General features: G+C 42.9%; 1 protein-coding gene across 1 annotated transcript in view; it reads right to left on the reverse strand.

Annotated features, from left to right (window-relative positions):
• The window catches only part of FSHR (follicle stimulating hormone receptor), a 106,706-nt gene that overhangs the window by 15,403 nt on the left and 68,309 nt on the right, over window positions 1–22,994 (reverse strand). Inside the window, exons 5-8 of the mRNA XM_056852993.1 lie at window positions 15,162–15,233; window positions 12,008–12,085; window positions 5,979–6,047; window positions 2,304–2,378 (exon numbers count right to left, since the gene is read on the reverse strand). Coding sequence (XP_056708971.1) covers window positions 2,304–2,378; window positions 5,979–6,047; window positions 12,008–12,085; window positions 15,162–15,233 — 294 coding nt within the window. The remainder of the gene's footprint in view (window positions 1–2,303; window positions 2,379–5,978; window positions 6,048–12,007; window positions 12,086–15,161; window positions 15,234–22,994) is intronic.

The following is a 22,994-nucleotide window of genomic DNA, read 5'->3' on the forward strand; positions in this document are numbered from 1 at the left end:
ATAGAAGGATCCTGAGGCATTGCAGACTTCCTTTGCTCCTCAGCAAAGACTGTCAAATGCAACCTAGCAAAAATTCTTATTGATCCATAATAGATTTCGATTGCACTGTCTGCATCCCACCCCATCCAATCACTCTACCTTGATTTGGAAAGAAGAGACTCATGACTAGCTGCTGCTTTGACCTAATGGTAGTTATTGTTGGGCTCTTCTACACAAATGCCAGTATCCCTATTCATGGAACCTAACAAGTAAGAGCAAGCTGCATTCAGCTGTGTGTGAGAATCTCTGTTGTAGAATTATTATAAGCATTAGAAGAGGGCAGTGTTGGTGGGGTGGGGGAGATCCTCGTCAGGTCTGGTTACCTGGAAGTATTGCTGTCAAGACAGGCTCTTGCTACTGTGGCTTATTCAGTTGTTGTTTTTTTAATCCTGACTGCTGGTTTTACTGCGACTATTTATTTTCTGCTGCTTATTGATGAGGCTGATATTCTTGATCCCAATAATCCTGCTTTTCAGATGTGTTGTTGCTGCTTTTATGATGTTTTATTGGCTTCTGCAGGAATTGTAATTACACTTGTGCCTTGGAAGCTATTGGTAGAGCAGCTCAAGATAGTAGGCTTTCAAATAGATAAATGATAAATCAGTCAGTACATGCAACTGAAATGAATGCATATTCATTTCCTATATCTCTCTGTCTCCATCTCCCCTGCATTGTCTCCTTGGTGTCTCAGAGCTGGACCCTGCCTTCTCATTGTTAGTCTATAAAGCATACAAAGGGTACTATATTAATCAACAAATCAAACCATAAATATTTCTTCCCTCCCAAATACTGACTTGGGAACAACAAAACTCAAGACAACCGATCATGCCATGCCATTTATTAAAATATCATTCTCTGTGCGGCAAAAATATATAAGCAATTCTGTTTTTGCCAAGCAAAGATGTTATTACGGGTCAATCATTCCTGTAAGTGAAAGTATGTTTGGATGTACACTCCAGTGACAGATGACTAGAAGACCTCACTTTCATGATCTTGGCCAGGATAAGAAAGGCAATTTACCATCCACAGAATGGTGTAATAGAACAGAATAATTCTCATAAAAATAACTCAATGTTTGAATTTGAACTATTGGATGAATCTGAACTACAGTGAAATCAATTTGATAACCTATCAGAATGAAATTGTGTTTGGCTCCTGCTTACAAAGGCACTGCATTAACTTTTTATGACAGGAAACGGTGGTGTGGTTTGTAATTTCTTTCTTTTTTGCCAAAGAACTGTTTATTGCTTGGCTGCTAAAAAAGAAGCTTCAGTTACAGACTTATCCAAACATGAATATTATGGCCTCTTGTACCAAAAAAATAAAAAATAAAAAAAATAAAAAATTAAGAAAGACAAAAGAAAACAAAAGAAAAAGCAATAAACACTATTGGGAGCAGAGAGGATAAGTTTGGAAAATAGTGATTTATGTCAGGTTAGGGATGCTGCAAAACTCAGGGACTTTCTCACAGAGAAGCAGGGATCTGGCTGAAAACAAGTCCTGCTAGGATTCACTTCAACATGCACGCATATTAAACTATAAGAGCCAGGCAACACGACTAAAAGAATCACAGAGTGCAAACCTTGATGGACTCTAGGACGAGAGATGTAAAATTTCTGGAAATATTGAAGCCATGGAAGTTAGGATGTGGGTGAGGAAGCGTGTGTACTTTTTTTTTTTTTTTTAAAGAAAGAAATTCGAAGGGAAATTGAAATATATGGAGTACTTACTTGGTTAACAAGCCTAAACAGTTTTAAAGTCTTTAATGATAGAAAATAGTTTCAAAGGGTAGCTGTGTTGGTCTCCAATAGAACAGTTAGATTCAAGTGCAGCAGTGCCTTAGAGACCAACAAGAGTTTTGGGGTATAAGCTTTTGAGAGTCAAAGCTTCCTTCATCAGACACAAGTAGGAATGGAGATCTCTGAGTCCTTTTATCCCATTCAATTTATGCCCTGGCTTTTGCCCCAATGGGGATACAAAGCAGCATACATTATTCTCTTCTCCTCCATAAATAAATAAACAGTATAGGCTGTTTGCGTGGGAGACCACATTAGCCGCTCTGAGCTCTTCAGAGGTACAGTGGGGCATCATAAATATATAAATTTGAAACTGAGAATTTAATTTGGGATTAAAAATTGCGTTAAACATATTCAACCACTACCAGAGTTGACAACATGTCATATTACCTATGGAAGAACATTTATGTCTGATGTGAACACTGGGAGTGTAGCATGAACAAAAAATGAATGTGAATTGGTACTTACAAGAAAACTGGCCCTTGGGCTCCTTGAAAAACTTCATTAGGCAGTTTTTCTAGATTGGAATTACCGCTAAGATTTCTGAATGAATAAATAAAAAAAAAATACACTGTCACCAGTTAATGTTTATTCATCAAATAATTGGCTTGCTTAAATGATTAACATTTGATTGATTATATCTAGTTATCTGCAATGAGTGAAAATATTAGAAAAAGAATCTTAGCACATCCCATGAATTTAGAGATGCATCCACGAAAGCTTATGGCTTCATGAATTCTTGCCTCTTAAAGAATTCAGGGAATACTAGTCTTAATTTGTTATTTGTTAAATGATGTATATCCACAACTTTGATATAAAATAAAAAGGCACATAACCACAATACAAATTAAAACCTCAATATATCTGATAGTCATCTATGGATACTTAAATCTGCAGACTGGGGCTACACTGCGACAAGGGAGACTTTTCTTCAAACTTGGGGGACCCCATAGGTATGCAGAAAAATCCCCAAACAACAACAAAAGGTTTTAAAAACCCAAACAGAATGCAGTTGCCTGTGTTTGGACACTCAACTCCCTTAGAACTCACGCTGTCAGAGCCCAGAGGAAGAAGAGTGGGAGCCTTCCCCCCCATCAGACAATGAGGCCACAGTGTTCACTGAATAGAAAGTGGAAAAGTGGGCAAGAGCCAGTCTCCTCCACCAACCCCCAAGCCAAGGTGCAGCCACTGGAGGCAGATGGGTAGGTAAGGGGAAGTGGGGACATCTGCTGCCAAGCCCCTACCCCCTGCCAAACTGCCTACCGCCTCTACTGCTGCATCAGGGGTTGGGTCAGGAAGAGTAGGAGCCTTCTCCACATTCTTAACATCCCCCATCTCCTGCCAACGCATTATTTGACCTGGAGGCAGGCATGCAGCTGGGCAGCCACAGCAGTGGAGGGGGGGGATGGCTGGGGAGGCAGGTACAATGGTAGAGAGGATGGCCTGCCTAGTAAGCACCTCTGACAGCAAAAGAAAGAGAGAAACAGTGTTAAAGGGAGGTGGAGGGAGGAAGAGTAAGAGAGGCACACAAAATGAAAAAAGAGGTGGGGAAGGGAAAGAGAGACCGAGAGAGTGTGAGAGAGAGAAAGGGTGAGGGAGGGAGAAAGAGACAGAAACACTTATTGGGAGAGAAGAGGTGGGGAGAAAAGCGGAGGAAAGCAGAGGAAGCAAAAGAAGGGGGAATGGAATGCCCTCTCCCTGCAAGTTTCTTGCAGATCTCCGCTTGTATCATATAGAAAATAAAACAATATCCAAACAGATAATAGCAGCAGAATCAATTAGAACAGACCTGACTTGTTACAAAATGTAACATGTGTTTTGGGCCCCAGTTACAGGTTAATACAGTTGAGCAGAGCTGCCAATTCTGGGTTGGGTAATTCCTGGAGATCTGGTGGTGGAGCCTTGGAATGGTGGGTCTTGGGGAAGGGAGAGACCTAAGAAGGGTACAATGCAATAAAGTCCACCTTCCAAAATGGCCATTTTCTCCAGGGAACTGACCTCTGTAGTCTGGAGATCAGTTGTAAGTCCGGGAGATCTCTAAGCCCTCACCTGCAGTAGAGACCTCTCAAAATTTAACTGGAAGAGAATGCCTTGGCCTGATGGCTAAAAACTAACAAGGAAGTGGTATAACAGACCTCTTCAGGGAGGGAATTCCACAATCTTTGTGCCACTGTGGGAAAAGGCCCTGACCTGTCCAGCCATCTCCCGTAGGTTAGAGAGTGAGGACACAGAGCGGGGTCTAGAAAAGTTCATATGGCAGTAGGCCAATTTTGTAGTATCCTGGGTCTAGAATGTTTATGGTTTAACAGTTAAAATCCACATTTTAAATTAATCTTGGTCATATATTGGTTTTAAAATAGTCAAAATTAGCACTCTTTTCTTCAGTTAAATATGGAGAGAATGGGATTTGTTGAGCGTGTCTACGCTACAGACTCATGCTGTCTTCATACTTCTTTAACTCTCATGGCTTTCTGCAAAGAATCCTGGAAACTGTCGTTTGAGATAGTGTTAAATATTTGGGGTCACTAGCCACCATCAAATAACTACAGTTTCCAGAGCTATTTGGGTAGTGGGAATAACAGTTAAACCAGTTTAAGTCTATAATACCTGACATTGTCTATGGGAGGTTACAAATGTAGCCTGAAGATGGCCACTCCCCCCATAAGGAAAAGACAAAACTAGTCAGTGCAAAACAGAACAAAACATAACACCTATTTACTACAAACTATTTATTATTTACTAAATTTTTAGAAGAATTCCTAAAATTCACAATTATGCATTTCAGACCTCCGAGAAAATGTAAATAACCCATAATTATTGTGCTCAAACAGTTCAGAAGAACACTAAAAAGTATAACATTATTGCAATCATATTTACTGACCTATAAATTTCCCAGCATACTTTATCACAGATTGTTTTTGTTTTTGGTTCCTTTTGAGAACCAGTACACATGACGGATCGAGGGCAGGAATATATTCAAGTGCAGATTGCTTTGGCTGGATGCAATTCCAGGTACATCAAGTACACACTGGAGCTGCACATATATATTAATGCAGGCAGGGCATCATTCTGAGTGGCCAACCAGGCAGCTTTCAGAGGTGACACTAAGAACACTACGACACTGTGTGAGGGGAGGAACATACAACTGGGAGCCACAGGTTTTTCTTTAGAACTGCTCTAGGAAATGACATGCTGTTTTCTAGAGTGCAAACATTCTTACATTCAAACATGATTTATAAAGACGGTCATAACACAGATGTAGGAAATAAGCAAACCAAGCAGGGACATGCAAGGCATTGCAAGAGAAGAGGGGAGGAGCACAGAAGAGGAGAAAAGGAGATCCCTTCCTCTGCCACCCTCTGTCTGTGCTGTCCTCAACGGGAGAATCAATGTGAAGGCTCTTTCTTTCTGGCTTGCCCTGTGCCCTCCCCAGCCTCAGCTGTATTCCACTATTGAACTTGTCACAGGTGATTTCTTTGAACTTGGTGGAAGAACTCAGACCAAACCCACCATAACATCAATAGTTGGCCACCTCCTAAGGCTGGAATTGGGAGAGAACTAAGAGTCAAAAGAACAATATAAGAAAAGGTGCGTGTGTATCTTTTCCCCCTTTAATGGGCTAATAACAGCATGAAGGTGGTGTTGATTAGCAAAACCATGCAGGGGTGGAAAGAATGAACCCCTCTCTCCTTCCTGCAAGGGTAGAACTATTCTTTAAGAGATACAGGGAGATCTATGATCCCCATTTTGTCTAGCTTGACCCTTAGCTGACCTTCATCAAGAATAATCAGAGGTATTTTGCTTGCGTTGTCGGGGTGGGGGGGACAGACAATGACTCCATGACAGCAGAATTTCAAGAACAAGCTGAAGAGGTTGGTGGATAACAGAGACTCTATCAAGTCCTCCATGAACTCCCACTCTCCAATTGTAGTTGATTGCATGCATAGCAACCAAATTCAAATATAGATTGTGACGTTAATTTTTTAAAGCTGAAATTTATGTAATCAGGAAACCCAAGGAACAATATGCCCAAGGAACAATCATAATAGTAACCATATAGAAAATTAAAATGGGCATGTTTTCTACAGTAAATATTTCCTACAAAACGTGTCCCAAATAGCCAAAGAAGAAATAAATATTTACAGGTCAAACAAGATAGTCCCGTTGAAGGCATAATTCTCAATCTCTTGTATTCCATTTTGATTCAGCCTGCTGTAATAAAGTAAATAAATAACTTTTATAATTTAAAAAGTAGGTTTGTGTCAAAAATTAATAATCAAAAACTATTGCACTACAGTAGGAAGTTATACATTCTTGGAAACGGCAACATGAATTCAATGGATATTGAATTCAATATCAAGTCCCACTCTCTTCCCACTCAAAGATGGCCAAATTTTGCAACCATAGAGGAGACTTAAATAAAAGTGATAACCCAAACAATGTGAGTCACATTTTCCTAAGTATTGTACAAAGAGTCTGCCATAGATAAACTTCCTCAGTGAAATGAGAGGGTGGTCAAAACAGAGATATCTGCAAGGAAGAAATAAACAAAGGGAGGATGATTGCAAAGGGTAACCGTCCCTATTTTTTGTAGTAGTTAACAAAAGAAGATGCAAGGCAAATGATAAAGAACAAAGAGTTGCATAATTACCAACCAACTTGCAGAATATACAGATTAGATCACCGGATTTGGTAATCCTATCCTAGCCCTCCAACTTCCATCAACCTTTCAAACCAGTTCTTGATCAAGGACTTGAACATGAAACTGGAGACCCAATTAGAGCTGAGGGGGCACTAAGGAGATATAAAGGGCTCTCCGAAGCCATGTCCCTGTGGCTGAGGCTGAGCTCTGGACCAGATATATGCAGCAATAATAAGTTCTCTTCCACCAAATACTGGAGTCCCTAACTCAAACCCCACAGCTCTAATCATAGCCCAGATCTGAGCTAACAGTGGGCATAGTTTTGGTGTGCATCTGACAAGAGAACAGGTAAAATTGTTTCATCACCTGGGATGCTGACAATCATCAGTCTCCTTGCTGATTTACTTGCCCACTCTCTTGTATGATGTTCCAGTGATAGGATTTAGGGTTCACTGGCTTGACTGTTGGCCTTACACTGTGGATACTAAGAGCTAATTATATATAAAAGAGGTAAAGATCCCCTGTGCATGCAACGGGTCATTCCTGACCCATGGGGTGACATTACATCCCAACGTTTACTAGGCAGACTTTGCTTATGGGGTGGTTTGCCAGTGCGTTCTCCAGTCATCTTCTCTTTACCCCCAGCAAGCTGGATACCGACCTCGGAAGCATGGAAGGCTGAGTCAACCTTGAGCCGGCTACCTGAAACCAACTTCTGTCGGGATCGAACTCAGGTCATGAGCAGAGCTTGGACTGCAGTACTGCAGCTTACCACTCTGCGCCACGGAGCTCCTTATATAGTGGCTAAAAATGTAAGCTATGACCCATGAGGCCTATAGTTCAAGCCTTGTCTCAGCCAAGAGCTTGTTAAGTTACCATTAGTCAGGACAATAAGAACACTATTTTGCATGCAGAAGATGCCAGGTTCAGTCCCTAGTGTTTCCCATTGAAGTATCTCAGGTGGTGGGGCTGAAAACATCTTTAAATTTTGGCAAAAGATTAGGAAACACCAAAATGGACAAATGATTTGGCTCAATATAAGGTCGGAAGAGACTTGACGGCACTTCTCACACACACACACACACACACACACACACACACACACGGCAGCATTGTATGTCTAGGGGTGAACTAAAATGAATGGGGGGGGGGGAAAGTATTTTAATTTATATTCAATTTAAAATATTTCCAGTTGTGAATGTTAGTTTTCTTCTTCTTTTTTTAAACAAAAGCAAAAGTATTGAATATAGCAATTATGGCCTTAAAATTTATCCATTGGGATTAATATTTTAAGTTTTTCAAAAGCACCCTCCAAATTTGAATATCCTAAGTAAAACCCAGTCATATTTGATATTCAACTGATCAAAACATTTAAATGTTTGAAACACGGTACAATTTCAAATTTTCGAGAAATTTTATTTCTCTTTTACTTCACTCCTTACTGCTATTACCTCCCTTGGGACAAGTTAAGTTGCCATTTCCGTTTCCCTGCTATAAAGATGCAAGTGCCAAGCGCTTTAAGGCTTTATGGTTTGGGAGCAGCATTTAATGAGTTAAAGCCAACCAAGTTCTTTTGACACTCCAAGTGATACATAAACGACATGACAATAATAACCAGGCATTCAGCACTTGCAACCCCAGAGCTTGCTGGGATTTTTTTTCCTGAGGCACAAAGAAGCTTAATGTGCCTTTCCCTCTCTTGCTCTTAGCTGAGTCCCAGACAATCTCCTACAGTCAGTTATATTTATCACTTCCACTGCATAATTTGCCTTCTCTGCTCCTATTGTGACTCTGCAAGGCTCATCCACTCTTAACTCAAAGTGGCAGGCTTGAGTGATGGGTTGACAATGAATCATTTAATTAAAGTGTCAGGAAACCTCCACACTTGGCCTCTAATCCAGAGTGAAAGCTGCCCGTTCAAGCGATACGCTTATCTAAGGTCCGAAAGGGTGTGCTAAGGTTGACACGGAAATCAATTATGGTCATGGTTGGAGAGATTACCCTTTTGACTGTGAAAGGCACATGCCCCGTGGTGTCACATCTTCGATGTGTGTCAAAGCTGATCAGAGCTTACCAGGAAACCTTCCGTAACCCCCTTGGAGGTGACAAGCCAGCAAAAAATAAAGGGGGGGGGGAGGCTCACAGCCAGACTCTCTGACACAAGCCAGTGGAGGTTCAATGGAGAGAGAACCCATCAGGAGGTGGACGCCCTGAGGCCCAGCTTCCAGGCTTTGACAGAAGGTTCCAAAGGGGAAGTCATTCATTAGCCTCTGTCCTCCTGACAGGAGTTTCCAGGCAGTAAAAGATATCACTTACATTTGCCACTTCATCTTGGTCACACGAAAGAGACTGTAGGGTGGAAACCAGAGGGCTTTGCATGTGGCAAATGGCTTGCTCTTCACCAGTAAGCAAAATGGGTCCCCTCCCTTGGTTAATATGAACAAGGTCTTCCATTTTACATTTCAAACCTCAACGATGGAAGGGAGGATCTGATTGGTGGCCTAAGCATTCAGGGTCTCAGTGAAGTTGGCAGCCTCTATGCTACAAAGGATACCCTCCCGTCTTGCCACCTTCACATGCACACTAAAGGAGGTGGGGAAGGCCTTATTTATAAACTGAAGGCTGCACCAGGGTCTCTCTCTGTCCCGTCATACATTTATAAATTTCTAACATTTTCTACCCTCATACCACTTTGCACCATTTCAGGCTGCATACAAATTAAAGCTAAGAATGTACAGGGATTTGGCAAGATGAGGGAGGAATCAAAACAGCAGTGTTTTAAGTCAGAACTCAGATCTGTACAGTAGGTTGGCATGTCCCTGAATATAACCACTGTCTGTGAACAAAGCTCATGAAAACTTTAAACAAATGGTGACCATCACTATTATAATACTGGAGAGCAGGCATCTATTCCGTATAAATTTAGATATGCATACCCCATAAAAAACAAATTAGGGATGCATGCTGCTTCATTAAGAAACCCAATTGTTCCCACACCACAAGAAGGCTTCTAAGCACACGGCATGACACCACCCTAAGAAGAAGCCTGTAACAATGTTTTAAGATTATGCACAAGTATACCAGATTATCAGTGTCTCCAGCCATTGTTTGTCTGAGTAATGGAATGTCTGCAGCCGACTGGAAATATGAAGAAACCCTGCTGTCTATTAAAGTACCACTTGAATGATGGGGGACTATCTTTGCAAATGTAAAGAGATAATATCCTGGGCATCATTAATTTTTAAATTTGCTCCATGTTGCGATGCTTTAAAAAAAAGCAAGAGAGGGAAGAGAGGGAAGGGAAAGTTGCTGAATGCCTCTCTTCTTTCTCAGTTTTTACAATCTGGATCATTTGGAATCAAGGCCTGTTTTTGGAAGTTGTAAACCTAACCGGATAGAAAGCAGTGGCACCAGCTTCCTGCAGGTAAGTAGTATGAAAAGAAATGGGCAACAGAAGCTCCGGCAGGCTCGTTATTACAGAAGAGGGAGGATTTGGGGGCAATGCCTCCCCCCCCCCCCGGTATGTTATGCCTCACTTCTCCATTCTCAGCTTTCATTTTAAAAAAGCAAGTCTCTGTCCCTAGGGAAATGTGCAAGCACTATTTTTCTTGATTGCCTAGAAGGAATGGGGGAGGGGCAAATGTAACATATCTGGAGCCAGGGTTGATTTTAGGGGTGGAGTCTGAGGAGGGTGGAGTTTGGGGGGAGGGATTTCGACAGGGTATAATGCCATGGAGTCCATCTTCCAAAGCGGTAAACTGATCTCTGTTGCCTGGAGATCAATTGCAATCCCAGGAGATCTCCAGCCACCACCTGGAGGTTGGCAACCCTATCTGAAGTTGACTCAGTTAATATCTTCCTGACCAAATCCATTACCTTCTGCTCTATCCCAGGGATCCCCAACATTTTGCCCACCAACACCTTTTCTAGTGCCCACTAGTGCTTTTAGAAAATGGACAGGGCCAAGTGGGTCTTTTGCCCTGCAAGGCTTCTGATTGGCCACTGGAGATGTGATTGAAAGGGCAGCCCAAGGATTTTCACTGTGTGACTGAAGGTAAGCTGCTGCAGATATTTTGAGGCTAGTTCTGCCTCCTGCAGCAACCCTTTGTATGTGCTTTATTGAGCTTTATACAAGTGCAGACTTTTGATTTCCTAACCTCCAGGTACTAGCTGGAAATCTCCTGCTATTACAACTGATAAGAGTTCAGTTCACCTGGAGAAAATGGCCACTTTGGCAGTTGGACTCTATGACACTGAAGTCCCTCCCCTCACCAAACCCCGCCCTCCTCAGGCTCTGCCCCAAAAACATCCTGCTGGTAGCAAGGAGGGATAGGGCAAACCTAGGCTGTGCCCAACATACTGTTTTAGAATTCCAAAGGTGCTTGCAGGCTCAAAAATGTTGGGGACCTATCCCATAACATTTCCCCCCTGCCCTCTTTGCTTCTTTTGTGTTTGTTTTTTCCTCTTTATTCACCACACCAATAAGTGAGAACGTAGGAGAGCAAACTGAAGCAAGATTTACACTACTTTGGGGTTGTCTTCTCAGTTTTCAATGGGAAATTTGCTTCAGGCGAGGTGAAGCAATTGGGGTGAGGCAATTGGGGGGGAACAGTTTCATTCAGTCTAGTATCAGGTTTTAATTATCAGCTGCAAATTACTTTGCTGTAACTTTCCTGTGTGAAGGAGTACATGCCTCTGAGCATATTCAGAATGCCTTTTACTCATAATGATCAAAAATGCGTAAAGGTTTTATGATAACTGCAATTATTGGCTTGGATCCACCAGAGTGTTTCCTCAAAGACTTCTACCCCTGGAACATGCCTTTCTTGCCCCTCCCTTTCTGCTGCAGCCCAAAATGCCCTCCCAAATGCTGCTTCTGGGGGACAGGGGACCCCTAGAAGTAACAACTTGGGAGGCATTCTCAGCTGCAGCAGGAGTGAGGAAATGAGAAAGTCAAATTCTTTGGGTATAAATATTTTTGCTCCTGAATGCTCTGGTGCATCCAAGCCAACAGTTGTAGTTATCATAACACTTTTACATTTTCTTTAATCATCATGTGTCACCTAGCAGTTTTAGGCTTTTTATAAATAATACATAAAATAAATGCTTTCTTTTGACTTTTTAAATCTCTGCTAAAATTAGGGTTGCCAGGCTGGTGGCAGACTGGATGGGGTAGGGACATTGTGGGGGATGGCTGGCAGCGACTGCATGACTTCACTTCCAGAAGTGACATCACACCTGTCTAGGACTTGCCAGGAACTCTGTGGTAAAACTGTAGAACCTGGGACGATTCCTAGAGAGGAATGATCATGATGGTGCTTTTGGGGTTCCCGGAAAATGAAATCCTGCTGTCTCTGATGGTAATAAAAAAAAAATTCTTTCTCCCACCAGTTGCTGGATTGCTGGCCAGGAGCAAAAGATCTCCCACCTGCAGTGGGTCCATGGCAACTCTAGCTTAAATGAAAGCAGCTTCACAAAGGCACATGCACACTCAGGACCACAAAAATTACATTGAGGAGATTTCACTTACATATCAACACGGTAAGCACTTAGACCCAGGAAAGCATTTCTTCCTATTCTGCGAATGTAGATGTTGTCTTGGATATCTCTGTGATTAAAAAACACACATACATATCAAATCTTAAAACCTGCACTTTTGCTTTTGGCATATAATGCAGAAGCAGAAGAAGAGTTGTTTTTTATATGCCGACTTTCTCTGCCACTTAAGGGAGAAACAAACCGGTTTACAATCACCTTCTCTTCCCCTCCCCACAAGAGACACCCTGTGAGATAGGTGAGGCTGAGAGAGTGTGACTCGCCCGAGGTCATCCAGCTGGCTTCGTGTGTAGGAGTGGGGAAACCAACCTGGTTCACCAGATTAGCCTCCGCCGCTCATGTGGAGGAGTGGGGAATCAAACCCAGTTCTCCTGATCAGACTCCACCTCTCCAAACCACCGCTCTTAACCACTACACCACGCTGGCTCCCCAATCAGAGATAAACAGTTTTTTCCTTCTACCCCAACCCTGGATATCAAGGCTGTGTTATCTCCATAAACAAAACCATTTTATTGAATCAAGACTTATCTTTTGTGTCTTTTAAAAAGAATTTTTAAGGGGCTGGATCATTTTTATTTTATCTGGCTCTTGCTTTCTAAGCCATAATAATTCTGCCAAGGTTTTGGGGGTGGATCTTCACAGGAGTCGGAAACTTCTTTAATTTCCTTGCGATCCTTCAAAAATAAGATGTTACTTTTAATCATAAACAGTTATGGACCTTAATGAATGTCAATTGGAATTTGGAATGTCATAAATGAAATTTGTGGGGTTGGGATTCACAATGAAATCTTCAGCATCAAACCAGAGATCTGCAAAATGGGCAGCATTTGTTGACCTATTTTCTCCTCTGCTAAACACCCATGAGACTGATGCTGTCAACAGCTAGTCAACAAAGAATTGTGTCCAAACAGGTAGAAGGGCTTCATAAGCTCAGCAGTGGGAGACCAGAAGACTATGGATGCATCAACAGTTGTCTGGACTGGAACCAGAAACTACTTGCTCATAATGGAAGAATTTTGTCTTGTTAATGTGATAAGGTGATTGGTGCATTGGAATCTTCCTGAACACAAAACACTGCATTCAAGGCATCAAACTAACAATGATAAAATACCTATATAACATTGCCCTGAAAAAAAAAATGTTTTTGCTCCTGCAATTATAGCACATAGTTTACCCTAGAACATTATTCCTGAAATGTTTTAAGGAAGCCATTTGAGAGCACACAGAGGAATTTTTAAAACATTGTGAAGTTTTGAAGCCAGATTATTTCCACTGGTCTCAGAAACTGGAGAACGGTAAAGTGAACTGGTACAGAGTATTCGTAAGAAAGTAACCAAAGAGGTACATCCCATCTTCTGCTGTGAATCTCTGGAGAGAGACAGTACCAGTAAGAAATTTTCACCACTGAGTCTGGAGTACCTAGCATCTGTTATAGGAAAAAAAACCTTTTTGCTCACTCAATGGAAGGACACAAAATATTGCATTAGTATTAGTATTTTTCCATGGGGGATATTAGATATTAGACACCATGGGATTTAATATTCCAGTTCTAAAGACTTCTTTCTTTTTAACTAGAAATCAGAGGTGGGAGCTATAGCTCAGTGGCAGAGCACAATGTTTGGATGCAGAAAGTCACATGTTCATTCCCTGGTATCTTCAGATAAAGGATCAGGTAGTAGGTATTATGAAAGGCCATTCTGCAGGTGAGAACCACTAAAAGAGTAGACAAAATACAAAATACTGAGCTGGGAAGGGGCCGTGACTCAGTGGCAGAGCATGTGTTTGGCACAAGGATTCCAGGTTTAATCCCCAGTGTCTCAGTCTTAAAAGGGGATAAGGTCATGTGAAAGACCTCAACCAGAGACCCTGAAGACCTGCTGCCAGTCTGAGTAGAAAATACTGACCTTGATGGACCAATGTAAGGTAAGGTAGCTTCAGTGTAAGGTAGCTTCATATGTACATATAGATGGACCAATGGTCTATAGGTATAAGTCACACGTCTTGAGCCAAAAATGTGGTCATTTTAAAAATCTGAAATCCCAAGCTCTAAGAAATCAGGTACTTAAAAGTCAGTGCTAGATCTGGAAGTTTAAAATATAACTTCTGTTTTTTTAGAAGTTGTTTGAATGCATCTTTCAACTTTGAGTGAGATTTCCCACTAAATACATGTATCAGCTTTAGTATTTGCAAAAGAGGTACCTGCCAGGTTTCTCACAGGGGAGGAAAAATCCTGCCCTTACTGGTCCTCACTTCCCCCTGCTGTGTTGTTTTCACTTTCGCCTTTCCTGCCATCCACTGCTTCCTCCCTTCAGTCTTTGCTCTTCCATAACTGACAGCTTCCCCATCCCTCACTTCCACCCTGACTTGGCTTTCATTATCTCCTTGTCCTTGACCTCAGTGTCTCCCCTGCCAACCCCCCTCCAAGCATTTGCTCTGCTTCTCCCCATTTTGTCCCCTTCCTTCCTCCCATTTACCGCCTCCTCCCTGATGTTGTGGCTACTGCCATCACATCATTATGGGTGGCTGCAGCAATCTCCGACAACCTCTCATTCTGTTTCAGAGAATCTAGAGAAGGCTTTAGCATCCTCTGACAATCATCAGACAAGCTACCTGGTACCCAATTCTTGGCAGAGAGAACTAAACAGTACAACCTGAAGCAGAAAGTTCATTGCTATGAGGAGTCACTTCAGCAACCCAAAATGCTGACTCTTGTTTTTTTTGTGTGTGTGTGTGTGCGCGAGCGTGCAGATAAGCAGACAATCAACATTCCTGTTTTGGGTTTTTGTTTCTTCCCAATTTTTTTTGTTTTTAAAACATTTGGTATCTTTCTGCATACCTGGAGGATTCACCTGAGTTTTTTGAAACCTTCACCCTACTTTTAGTTGGCTCTACTGTGTGGGTGTGTGGGAAAAGGACATGCATAAGTATTAGATATATAGATTAATTTATTTTTGAGCTTTTTAATCCCACCTTTCCCCTATACTTATAGCACATAAGGCAGTTAATGAGATCTAAAATGTGTAAAATCACAACATAAAATAAAACCAACAATAAAACTAATATCTTTCCCCCTTGCTTGGGAAATATGTACCCCCCCAATATATTAGAAAAATCCAATAAGAACTTACAACACAAAATTCTGCAAAGAATATATCTGGTTAACGGTTGGTAAAAGCTTGATTCCAGTGTTTGATATCACCCTAGAAGGATAAGAAGTAAATGGATGTAATTAGCTATGGCTCAGAGGAAAACAGAACATAATAGAGGGGATGTTGTCTGAATTTCAACAGCTAAAATGATTTTGGGGAGAAAAATCCTCCATCCCTGATTCATCATTCCCAATTATGGGCATTGCTTGATGGACACTATGGTCCCTGAAGAACATGAGGGTCTTGCATTGAGAATTCTGGCAGCTGGACCCAATTGCCTTATTTGCTATGCCATTGTGCAGCTCATTAGAAGAGAGGAGCATTGGCCTACTGCTCTGTGCTCTCTATAAAGCCTCCAACTCTAGCCTGGCTTCACAGTCTGTGCAAGCGGTATTTAAAGAGAAGACCAAGCCAATGTCAGAATGTATGTACCCTCCTCACCTGCTGCCTCACCAGAGCCTACCTGCACAGTAGCCCATCTGCCTTGAAAGTGCCTCGAGATAGCCAGTTTTCTGACAGTAATTCAGTCTTTGATTCCTGCACTTCAGCATCCCCCCAGGAAATAAATGTGCTAGATGCAGGGGCAACTTATAAAACTATAATTCCCATGGGTCATTTATGCATGGTCGCTGTAACCTCCTTTATTCCCTGTTTCAGCCAGGAGCTATCCTTGTAGGTTATCAAATTGGTTGAAGGAACATTAACAATTTGAAATATGCAGATGACAACACTTTACTGGCTGAAAATAGTGAGGACTTAAAATGACTACCGATTAAGGTTAAAGCAAAAAGTGCCAAAGCAGGATTACAACTGAACATCAACAACACAAAAGTAATGACTACTGAGGAATTACACAAGGTTGATAATAAAGAAACTGAAATTGTTAAAGATGTTCTATTCCTTGGTTCAGCCATCAACCAAAAAGGAGGCTGCAACCAAGAAATCAGAAGGAGATTGAAACTGGGAAGGGCAACCATGAAGGAGTTAGACAAGATTCTTATGTGTAAGGATGTGTCAGTGGAAACCAACTATTCCCCATTACTAGGTATGGGTGTGAAAGTTGGACAATGAAGAAAACTGACAGGAAGAAAGTTGATTTATTTGAAATGTGGTGTTGGAGGAGAGTTTTACGGATACCATGGATGGCCAACAAGTAGGTTCTAGATCAAATCAACCCTGTACTCTCCCTAGAAGCTAAAATGAACAAACTGAGACTATAGTACTTTGGTCACATTAGGAGAAGACAGGAGTCGCTGGAAAAGACAACAGTGCTAGGAAAAGTTGAAGGCAGTAGGTAAGGAGACCCAACATGAGACGGATTGACTCATTAGAGGAAGCCATTGCCAGCAGTTTGCAAGACTAGAGCAAAGCTGTTAATGATAGGACAGTTTTGGAGGTAATTTGGAGGTCATAGGGTTGCCATAAGTTGGAAGTGACTTGACAGCACTTAACACACACAAAGGGTACCAAATGTCCCAAACCCCAACCATTTCCTTCTCTAAAAAAAGCTCGAGAGAGCACTGCCATACAAGCAGAGCTGGATTTATACACAAGCTAAATAGGCTACGATCTTGTCAGATCTCAGAAGCTAAGCAGGGTCAGCCCTGGTTAGTATTTGGATGGGGGACCACCAAGGAAGTCCAGGGCTGCTGTACAGAGGAAGGCACTGGCAAACCACCTCTGTTAGTCTCTTGCTTTGACAACCCCAAAAGGGGTCGCCGTAAGTCGGTTGCGACTTGACGGCACTTTACACACACAAATAGGCCTCAGCATTTTAGGGCCTCAGAATTTTTTAAAAACAAGACAATAAACATTACTAAATCACCATTTGCGGTAATGCTATGGGGCCTCTTAAACTTTACATCATTTAGGGCCTCAGCATCCCTTAATCTGCATCTTCATATAGAGGAAGAGGAACAACACAGGTAGGGAAAAAGTTGCCCTCTCTCACCAGTGCTATGGATAAGATTCCAAAATGCCTCTGACAGCACAAGGAAGAATAATCAGACATTCATGTACAAATGTGAGCATCAAGGCAGTGCATAAACTATTCATATGGGCATTCTAACTGACATCAGGATGAATGCAAGAGCCATTTCCATTCCAAAGTGAGCTCTCAAATACAGCATCCAAATACAAGCGTCAAAAACGTTCTGCACAGTTTCAGTTTGGCCATTCACATTCCAATGAGGGTTCATTATCCATCTCATTTTATATCCCCCAAGCATTTGCTTTACAGCAAACAGCATGAGAAAGAGCAGTTTACATTGCCATGGCTGCACGGATATGAAAGCTTATGAATTTTTGCAATTGTTATGTCCTGGAAGGAAAGGTTGCAAGCCCTGCATCTCAGCTGGTACGACGGGATGTGGCTTGTGTTGCCAACAGCACTGCACAGAAACAAATGTCCAATGGCCCCATCTAAAGTCATGGTTGTAGTTCAGTTCACTTTCACTCAGCCCTCTTTGGAAGGCCTCTGAGACCACGATGAGCAGCTCCCAATGTTCTAGGCAAAACTCCTAGGGACCTCTTCAGCATGGATGCAAAGAGCAACCACCAGCCATGTCAGCCCATAACTAATGGCCATAAAACAATGACAGTAAAACCACTGAAACGTGAAACAATTACATTGGCAGCATTAAAAAAAAATGGCAATGCATTTTTCTCTACAACATCCAAGAACTGGTCAGAAAAAAACTTTCAGAAAATATCATACAGACAGACAACAGCAGCATGACTAATGGCCCAGTGTGTGTGTGTGTGTGTGTGTGTGTGTGTGTGTGTGTGTGTGTGAGTCACAGCTGACTTATGGTGACCCCCATAGGGTTTTCAAGCAAGAAGGTAGCACAGGTGGTTTGCCATTGCCTTCCTCTGCATATCAACCCTGGAATTCCTTGGTGGTCTGTTTAGCTTCCAAGATCTGAGGAGATCAGGCTAGGCTGGAGGATCCAGGTCAGGGCAAGCGGCCCAGTGGCAGCAAGTAATTTCCATTCCACTAAAATCAAGGGGATTCAGGGGGAAATCAGATGAGACAATAGGATCCATGACTGGATTTTCTCAGCATTTTTAAAATAGAAATTACAACTGGTGGGAACTCCAATTCAGAACAGATTTAGCACTTCCAATGCTGCATAGTTTTGCTGTTATGAACTCTGGAAGAGAAAAAGACAGGCACCTAATTTGCTTAACTTTCCCCCCTTCTAGTAACTGTGCATGGATGGGGAAAGGGGAAAGGTTATCACTGGTGAAACCATGCAGGGTGGGAAGATATGAACTTTCTCCTAGCAACTCAGGGTGGCACACTTGCTTCTTCCTTCTTCCATTAATCCTTAGCACAACCATGTGTGGTAGGTTAGGATATGGGAGAATTACTCCCCACCCCCCCTGGCAATCTACTGTGTTTAATGGAAAGCAGAGATTTAAGCATGCATCTCCTCCACTCCTAGTCTGACATACTACCCACTACACCGCACTAGCTTTCTTCTAATGATTTATCTGATTTTGGTCCTTAGAATGAACTAAATATTACATGAAAACTTTACTGTATTTTTTAAAATTTAGAACATTTCTATGCTGCCTCTCCAGAGAACCTGCTTGAGGCAGCTTACAAACTAAAGCATGATTTAAAAAGTTGAAAATTAAAATAAACACAGTGCTTCTTTAGAAAATGGCAACCTCATATCAAATTCTCCTGCTCCATAACAGAAACAAAATGTAACTATGTCTCGACATCATCACACTCCGCTCCCATTCCATATCACTGGTTGCTACTAATGGGGGGGGGGCAGGATACACAACCCAGTGTGATGACATTAGACATAGGTAAAGTTAAAGTTTCTGTGTGGGAGAGGGTGTTCTCAACCCATAGCCACCATTTTTAGTTGCACCAAGTTTACGCAACTATTTACTTCATTTAGAGACTGCCTTTCTTGCTGAATCTCAAGGCAGATTACAAAATATATGTATAAAAAATCAGACAGCATAAGATATCCAATAAACAATGCAACAGGACTAGAATTACAATAGGGCTGCAATAGAATGAGGATTATATCATACTTCTGCTCCCATTTACATGCCAATTAAAACGTTTGAGGGTCTCTCTCTCTTGTCTCAGCCTCTCTCTGACAGAAAGCAACAGTGGACTGTTTATCATTAGTTATTATAAACTGCGACTCCCAGTATTAAACCTCAGCGTACTTTGCTGCATCATTACACAATGTAATGTAAAATTTTCTAATGCTGCATCATTACAAAAAGTAACGATTGGTGCAAAGGAATAACGTTTACTAAATAAAGTACCCCTACGCGTTTTGCACAAGCTTTCTCAGGGGGATCTATTTTCTGCTCAAGTGTCCCATGCAAGCAGTAAAACAATTGAGAAACAGGTTTCTTAATTGTAGGGGTACTTTATTTATTAAATTTTATTCCCTTGCACCAATTGTTGCTTTTTGCCTCCATTTTGTTTTGGTGCCGCCCCCTTTCTTTTTGCATCATTACAAGCAAACAAATGAAAATGCAACCACCTGTGTACTTAAGAATTTGCCTTCATTTTGACCAATCAAGTCTGAAACATTCGAAAATAGTACAACAAGTCAATATCAGTAAACATAAAAACCTAAGAAGAACCCTGTTGGATCAGAACACAAATACCAACAAAGAGCTCGGTGCTTTTTGGTATTGTCTAACAGAATGATACAGGTGGAAATGCCTCCATAATGAGATTTGCCTAGAGACATCATGGACAAAGCAATAGCCTTACTATGCAAGGTCATGACAAAGTTGTCTCTGGTATTTCCTAACCTACGCACATGTCTCTGGTTTGTAAGATAAATTTTTATCATTATTATGTACAAAGAAGAAGAAAAAATACTGTGCCAAATGTGCTAAGATGAGCCCTGATGGATCAGACCAAAGTGCCATCTAATTCAGTGTTTGGTTGGCAGCAGAGGCTGGGAAACTCACAAACATGGCATTAAATTTAGGGCTTAAAAAAAAAATCGGTAAAATTCGGATTTGGCAATATTCAGCCTGTTTTTATCGGGAAATGCCGAAGTCCAAACTCCCCCAATTCGGATCCATGGAATTCAGCACTAAGTTCGGAGTTTGCGAATAAATTCGGCCATTTGAAGCCATTAAAAACACATTCACGCCTTTCCGTGGCTCTGGGGGGGCATGTTTGGAGGTAGAGGTCCCACCTTTCAGTGTAGCTTGAGGGGGCCCTTCTTGCAAGAACCCCCAGGTTTTGTGATGATTGGGTCAGGGGTCCCGAGTTATGGGGCCCGGAAGGGGTCCCTATATCTGCCCATTGCAATAAAGCCATTGCAAACACATTCATGGCTTTCCGTGGCTCCGGGGGGGGGGGGGCATTTTTGAAGGTAGAGGTCCCACACTTTCAGTGTAGCTTGAGGGGACCCTTCTTGCAAGAACCCCCAAGTTTTTTGAAGATTGGGTCAGGGGGTCCCGAATTATGGGGCCTGGAAGGGGTCCCCCACCCATCTGCCCAGCCCGGGGGTCTGGCTGCCTCGGCAGTTGGGCCGTACCATTACCCCGGCCCGGGGGTCTGGTTGCCTCAGCAGTTGGGCTGTACCATTACCCCGGCCCGGGGGTCCCCCCCCATCTGCCCATTGGAACAAAGCCATTAAAAGGGATGTACTAAAGCAAATGACAAGTCAGCCCATTGGAAGCAATGGAAGATGCTGCCCAGCCCATTGAAGATAATGGGAGAGGGGAATGTCGGTTGACTTGCATTGACTCCATTGAAATACATTACAGGGAATGTACTAAAACGAATGACAGGCTAGCCCATTAGAAACAACAGGAGCGGCTGCACAGCCCATTGGAAACAATAGAAACCAGCCAGAGAGAGACTCACTGACCCACAGTTAACTCCACACGAAGTTGGCAACCGGTGAAAACAGCAGAAAGCACAATCCCACACAGAGGCAACCAAGCCCACCCCCCAGCAGAACAGGTAAACCCACCCCCTTTGGCTTCCCCCCTCACACACACACACACACACACACACACACACACACAGAATCTCCCCCCCCACATACACACACACAGGCAAAAATTATAGAGAAAAGCCCCAAAATGGGTCATACTGTGGATGTCTTCTTCTCTTCCATCAGGAGCAGGGACTGGGAGTCAGGACTCAGGAGTAATCCAATATAATTCTAGCAGACTCACACACACAGACTCTCTCTGGCCATTTATGCATGGGAGGTTTTGCCTTGGATTTGCTGCTCTCTAGATGCGCATTAAGGATTGCCTGCTCCCATTCATTCCAAAGGGTGGATGGGGGGACCCCATAACTCGGGATTAATTGCCTTTTAGTCAGACCCCCGGGCCGGGGTAATGGTACGGCCCAACTGCTGAGGCAACCAGACCCCCAGGCCGGGGTAATGGTACGGCCCAATTGCCGAGGCAGCCAGACCCCTGGCCGGGCAGATGGGTGGGGGGACCCCTTCCAGGCCCCATAATTCAGGACCCCCTGACCCAATCTTCAAAAAACTTGGGGGTTCTTGCAAGAAGAGTCCCCTCAAGCTACACTGAAAGTGTGGGACCTCTACCTCCAAAAATGCCCCCCGAGCCATGGAAAGTTGCGAATGTGTTTGTAATGGCTTTATTGCAATGGGCAGATGGGGGGACCCCTTTCGGGCCCCATACCTCGGGACCCCCTGACCCAATCGTCACAAAACTTGGGGGGTCTTGCAAGAAGGGTCCCCTCAAGCTAAACTGGATGGTTGGGACCTCTACCTCCAAACATGCCCCCCCAGAGCCGTGGAAAGGCGCAAATGTGCACACGCACCCCCCCCCACGGGGATCTCTCTCTTACACAAATAGACACTCTCTCTTTCTCTCACCAGGCCGCGCAGCAGCTGGGCTCACGCACTCAACCGTGCCTATTTGGCCAGAAGAAGACCCAGCTTGGCCACTGATTGGCCAAGCTGGAGAATGTTGCTTCGGGGCGCCGAATTTGCCCAAATTTATTCGGCATCCGCCAGTACTCGCCGAATTCGGCTCATCGTTTTCTCGCCTTTTTTTGAATTCGGTTCCATCCAAACTGAAAACCGCCGAATTAGGGAAAATTCAGCTGTTTTTCGGTTTGGAACGAACTGAATCGACAGCCCTAATTAAATTAACAGCCGACCCTGTTGCTTGTCTCCAGCACGTTGTATGCAGAAGTATACTGCCTCTGTGTATGGAGGTTCCACTGCATGACTAACAGCAATTGATAAAACAGCTGTTAAACACAGGGTGTTTTGTTTGTTTATTTGTTTGTTTGTTTTTAAAGAAAGAGGATAACGGAGTGTGGAAATTTCTGTATGTATGGTTCTCTGAAAAGCTTCTGAGATAAAATCACAAGGCTTAATGGCATGGGCAGCAGGATATGGCAACATTCCTGGAAAGAAGCCAAGATCTACACACAAAACAACAGCCACTCTCCCGGCTGCTTTTCCTATGCTGTGCTCCTATGTCCTCTCCAGTCCTTTGGACTAGAGTCAGTAACGACCAGAGTCAAGTAAATGGAGAGTAATGGGCACTCTGCATGTACCGGGCACTAGAGCGGCACTAGAATTTGACCTGTGGCATGTGCCCCCAAAGCAGGAAACTACTGCATACAGCTGGCCTAGGGTTTCCAGGTCCTTCTTCGCCATCAGCAGGAGATTTTGGGGGCAGAGCCTGAGGAGGGTGGGGTTTGGGGAGGGACAGGACTTAAATGCCATAGTGTCTAATTGGCAAAGCGACCATTTTCTCTAGGTGAACTGATCTCTATCGGCTGGAGATCAGTTGTAATAGCAGGAGATC

This window comes from Euleptes europaea, chromosome 7 (genome assembly GCF_029931775.1).
Source record: "Euleptes europaea isolate rEulEur1 chromosome 7, rEulEur1.hap1, whole genome shotgun sequence".
Classification (NCBI taxonomy): Eukaryota; Metazoa; Chordata; class Lepidosauria; order Squamata; family Sphaerodactylidae; genus Euleptes; species Euleptes europaea.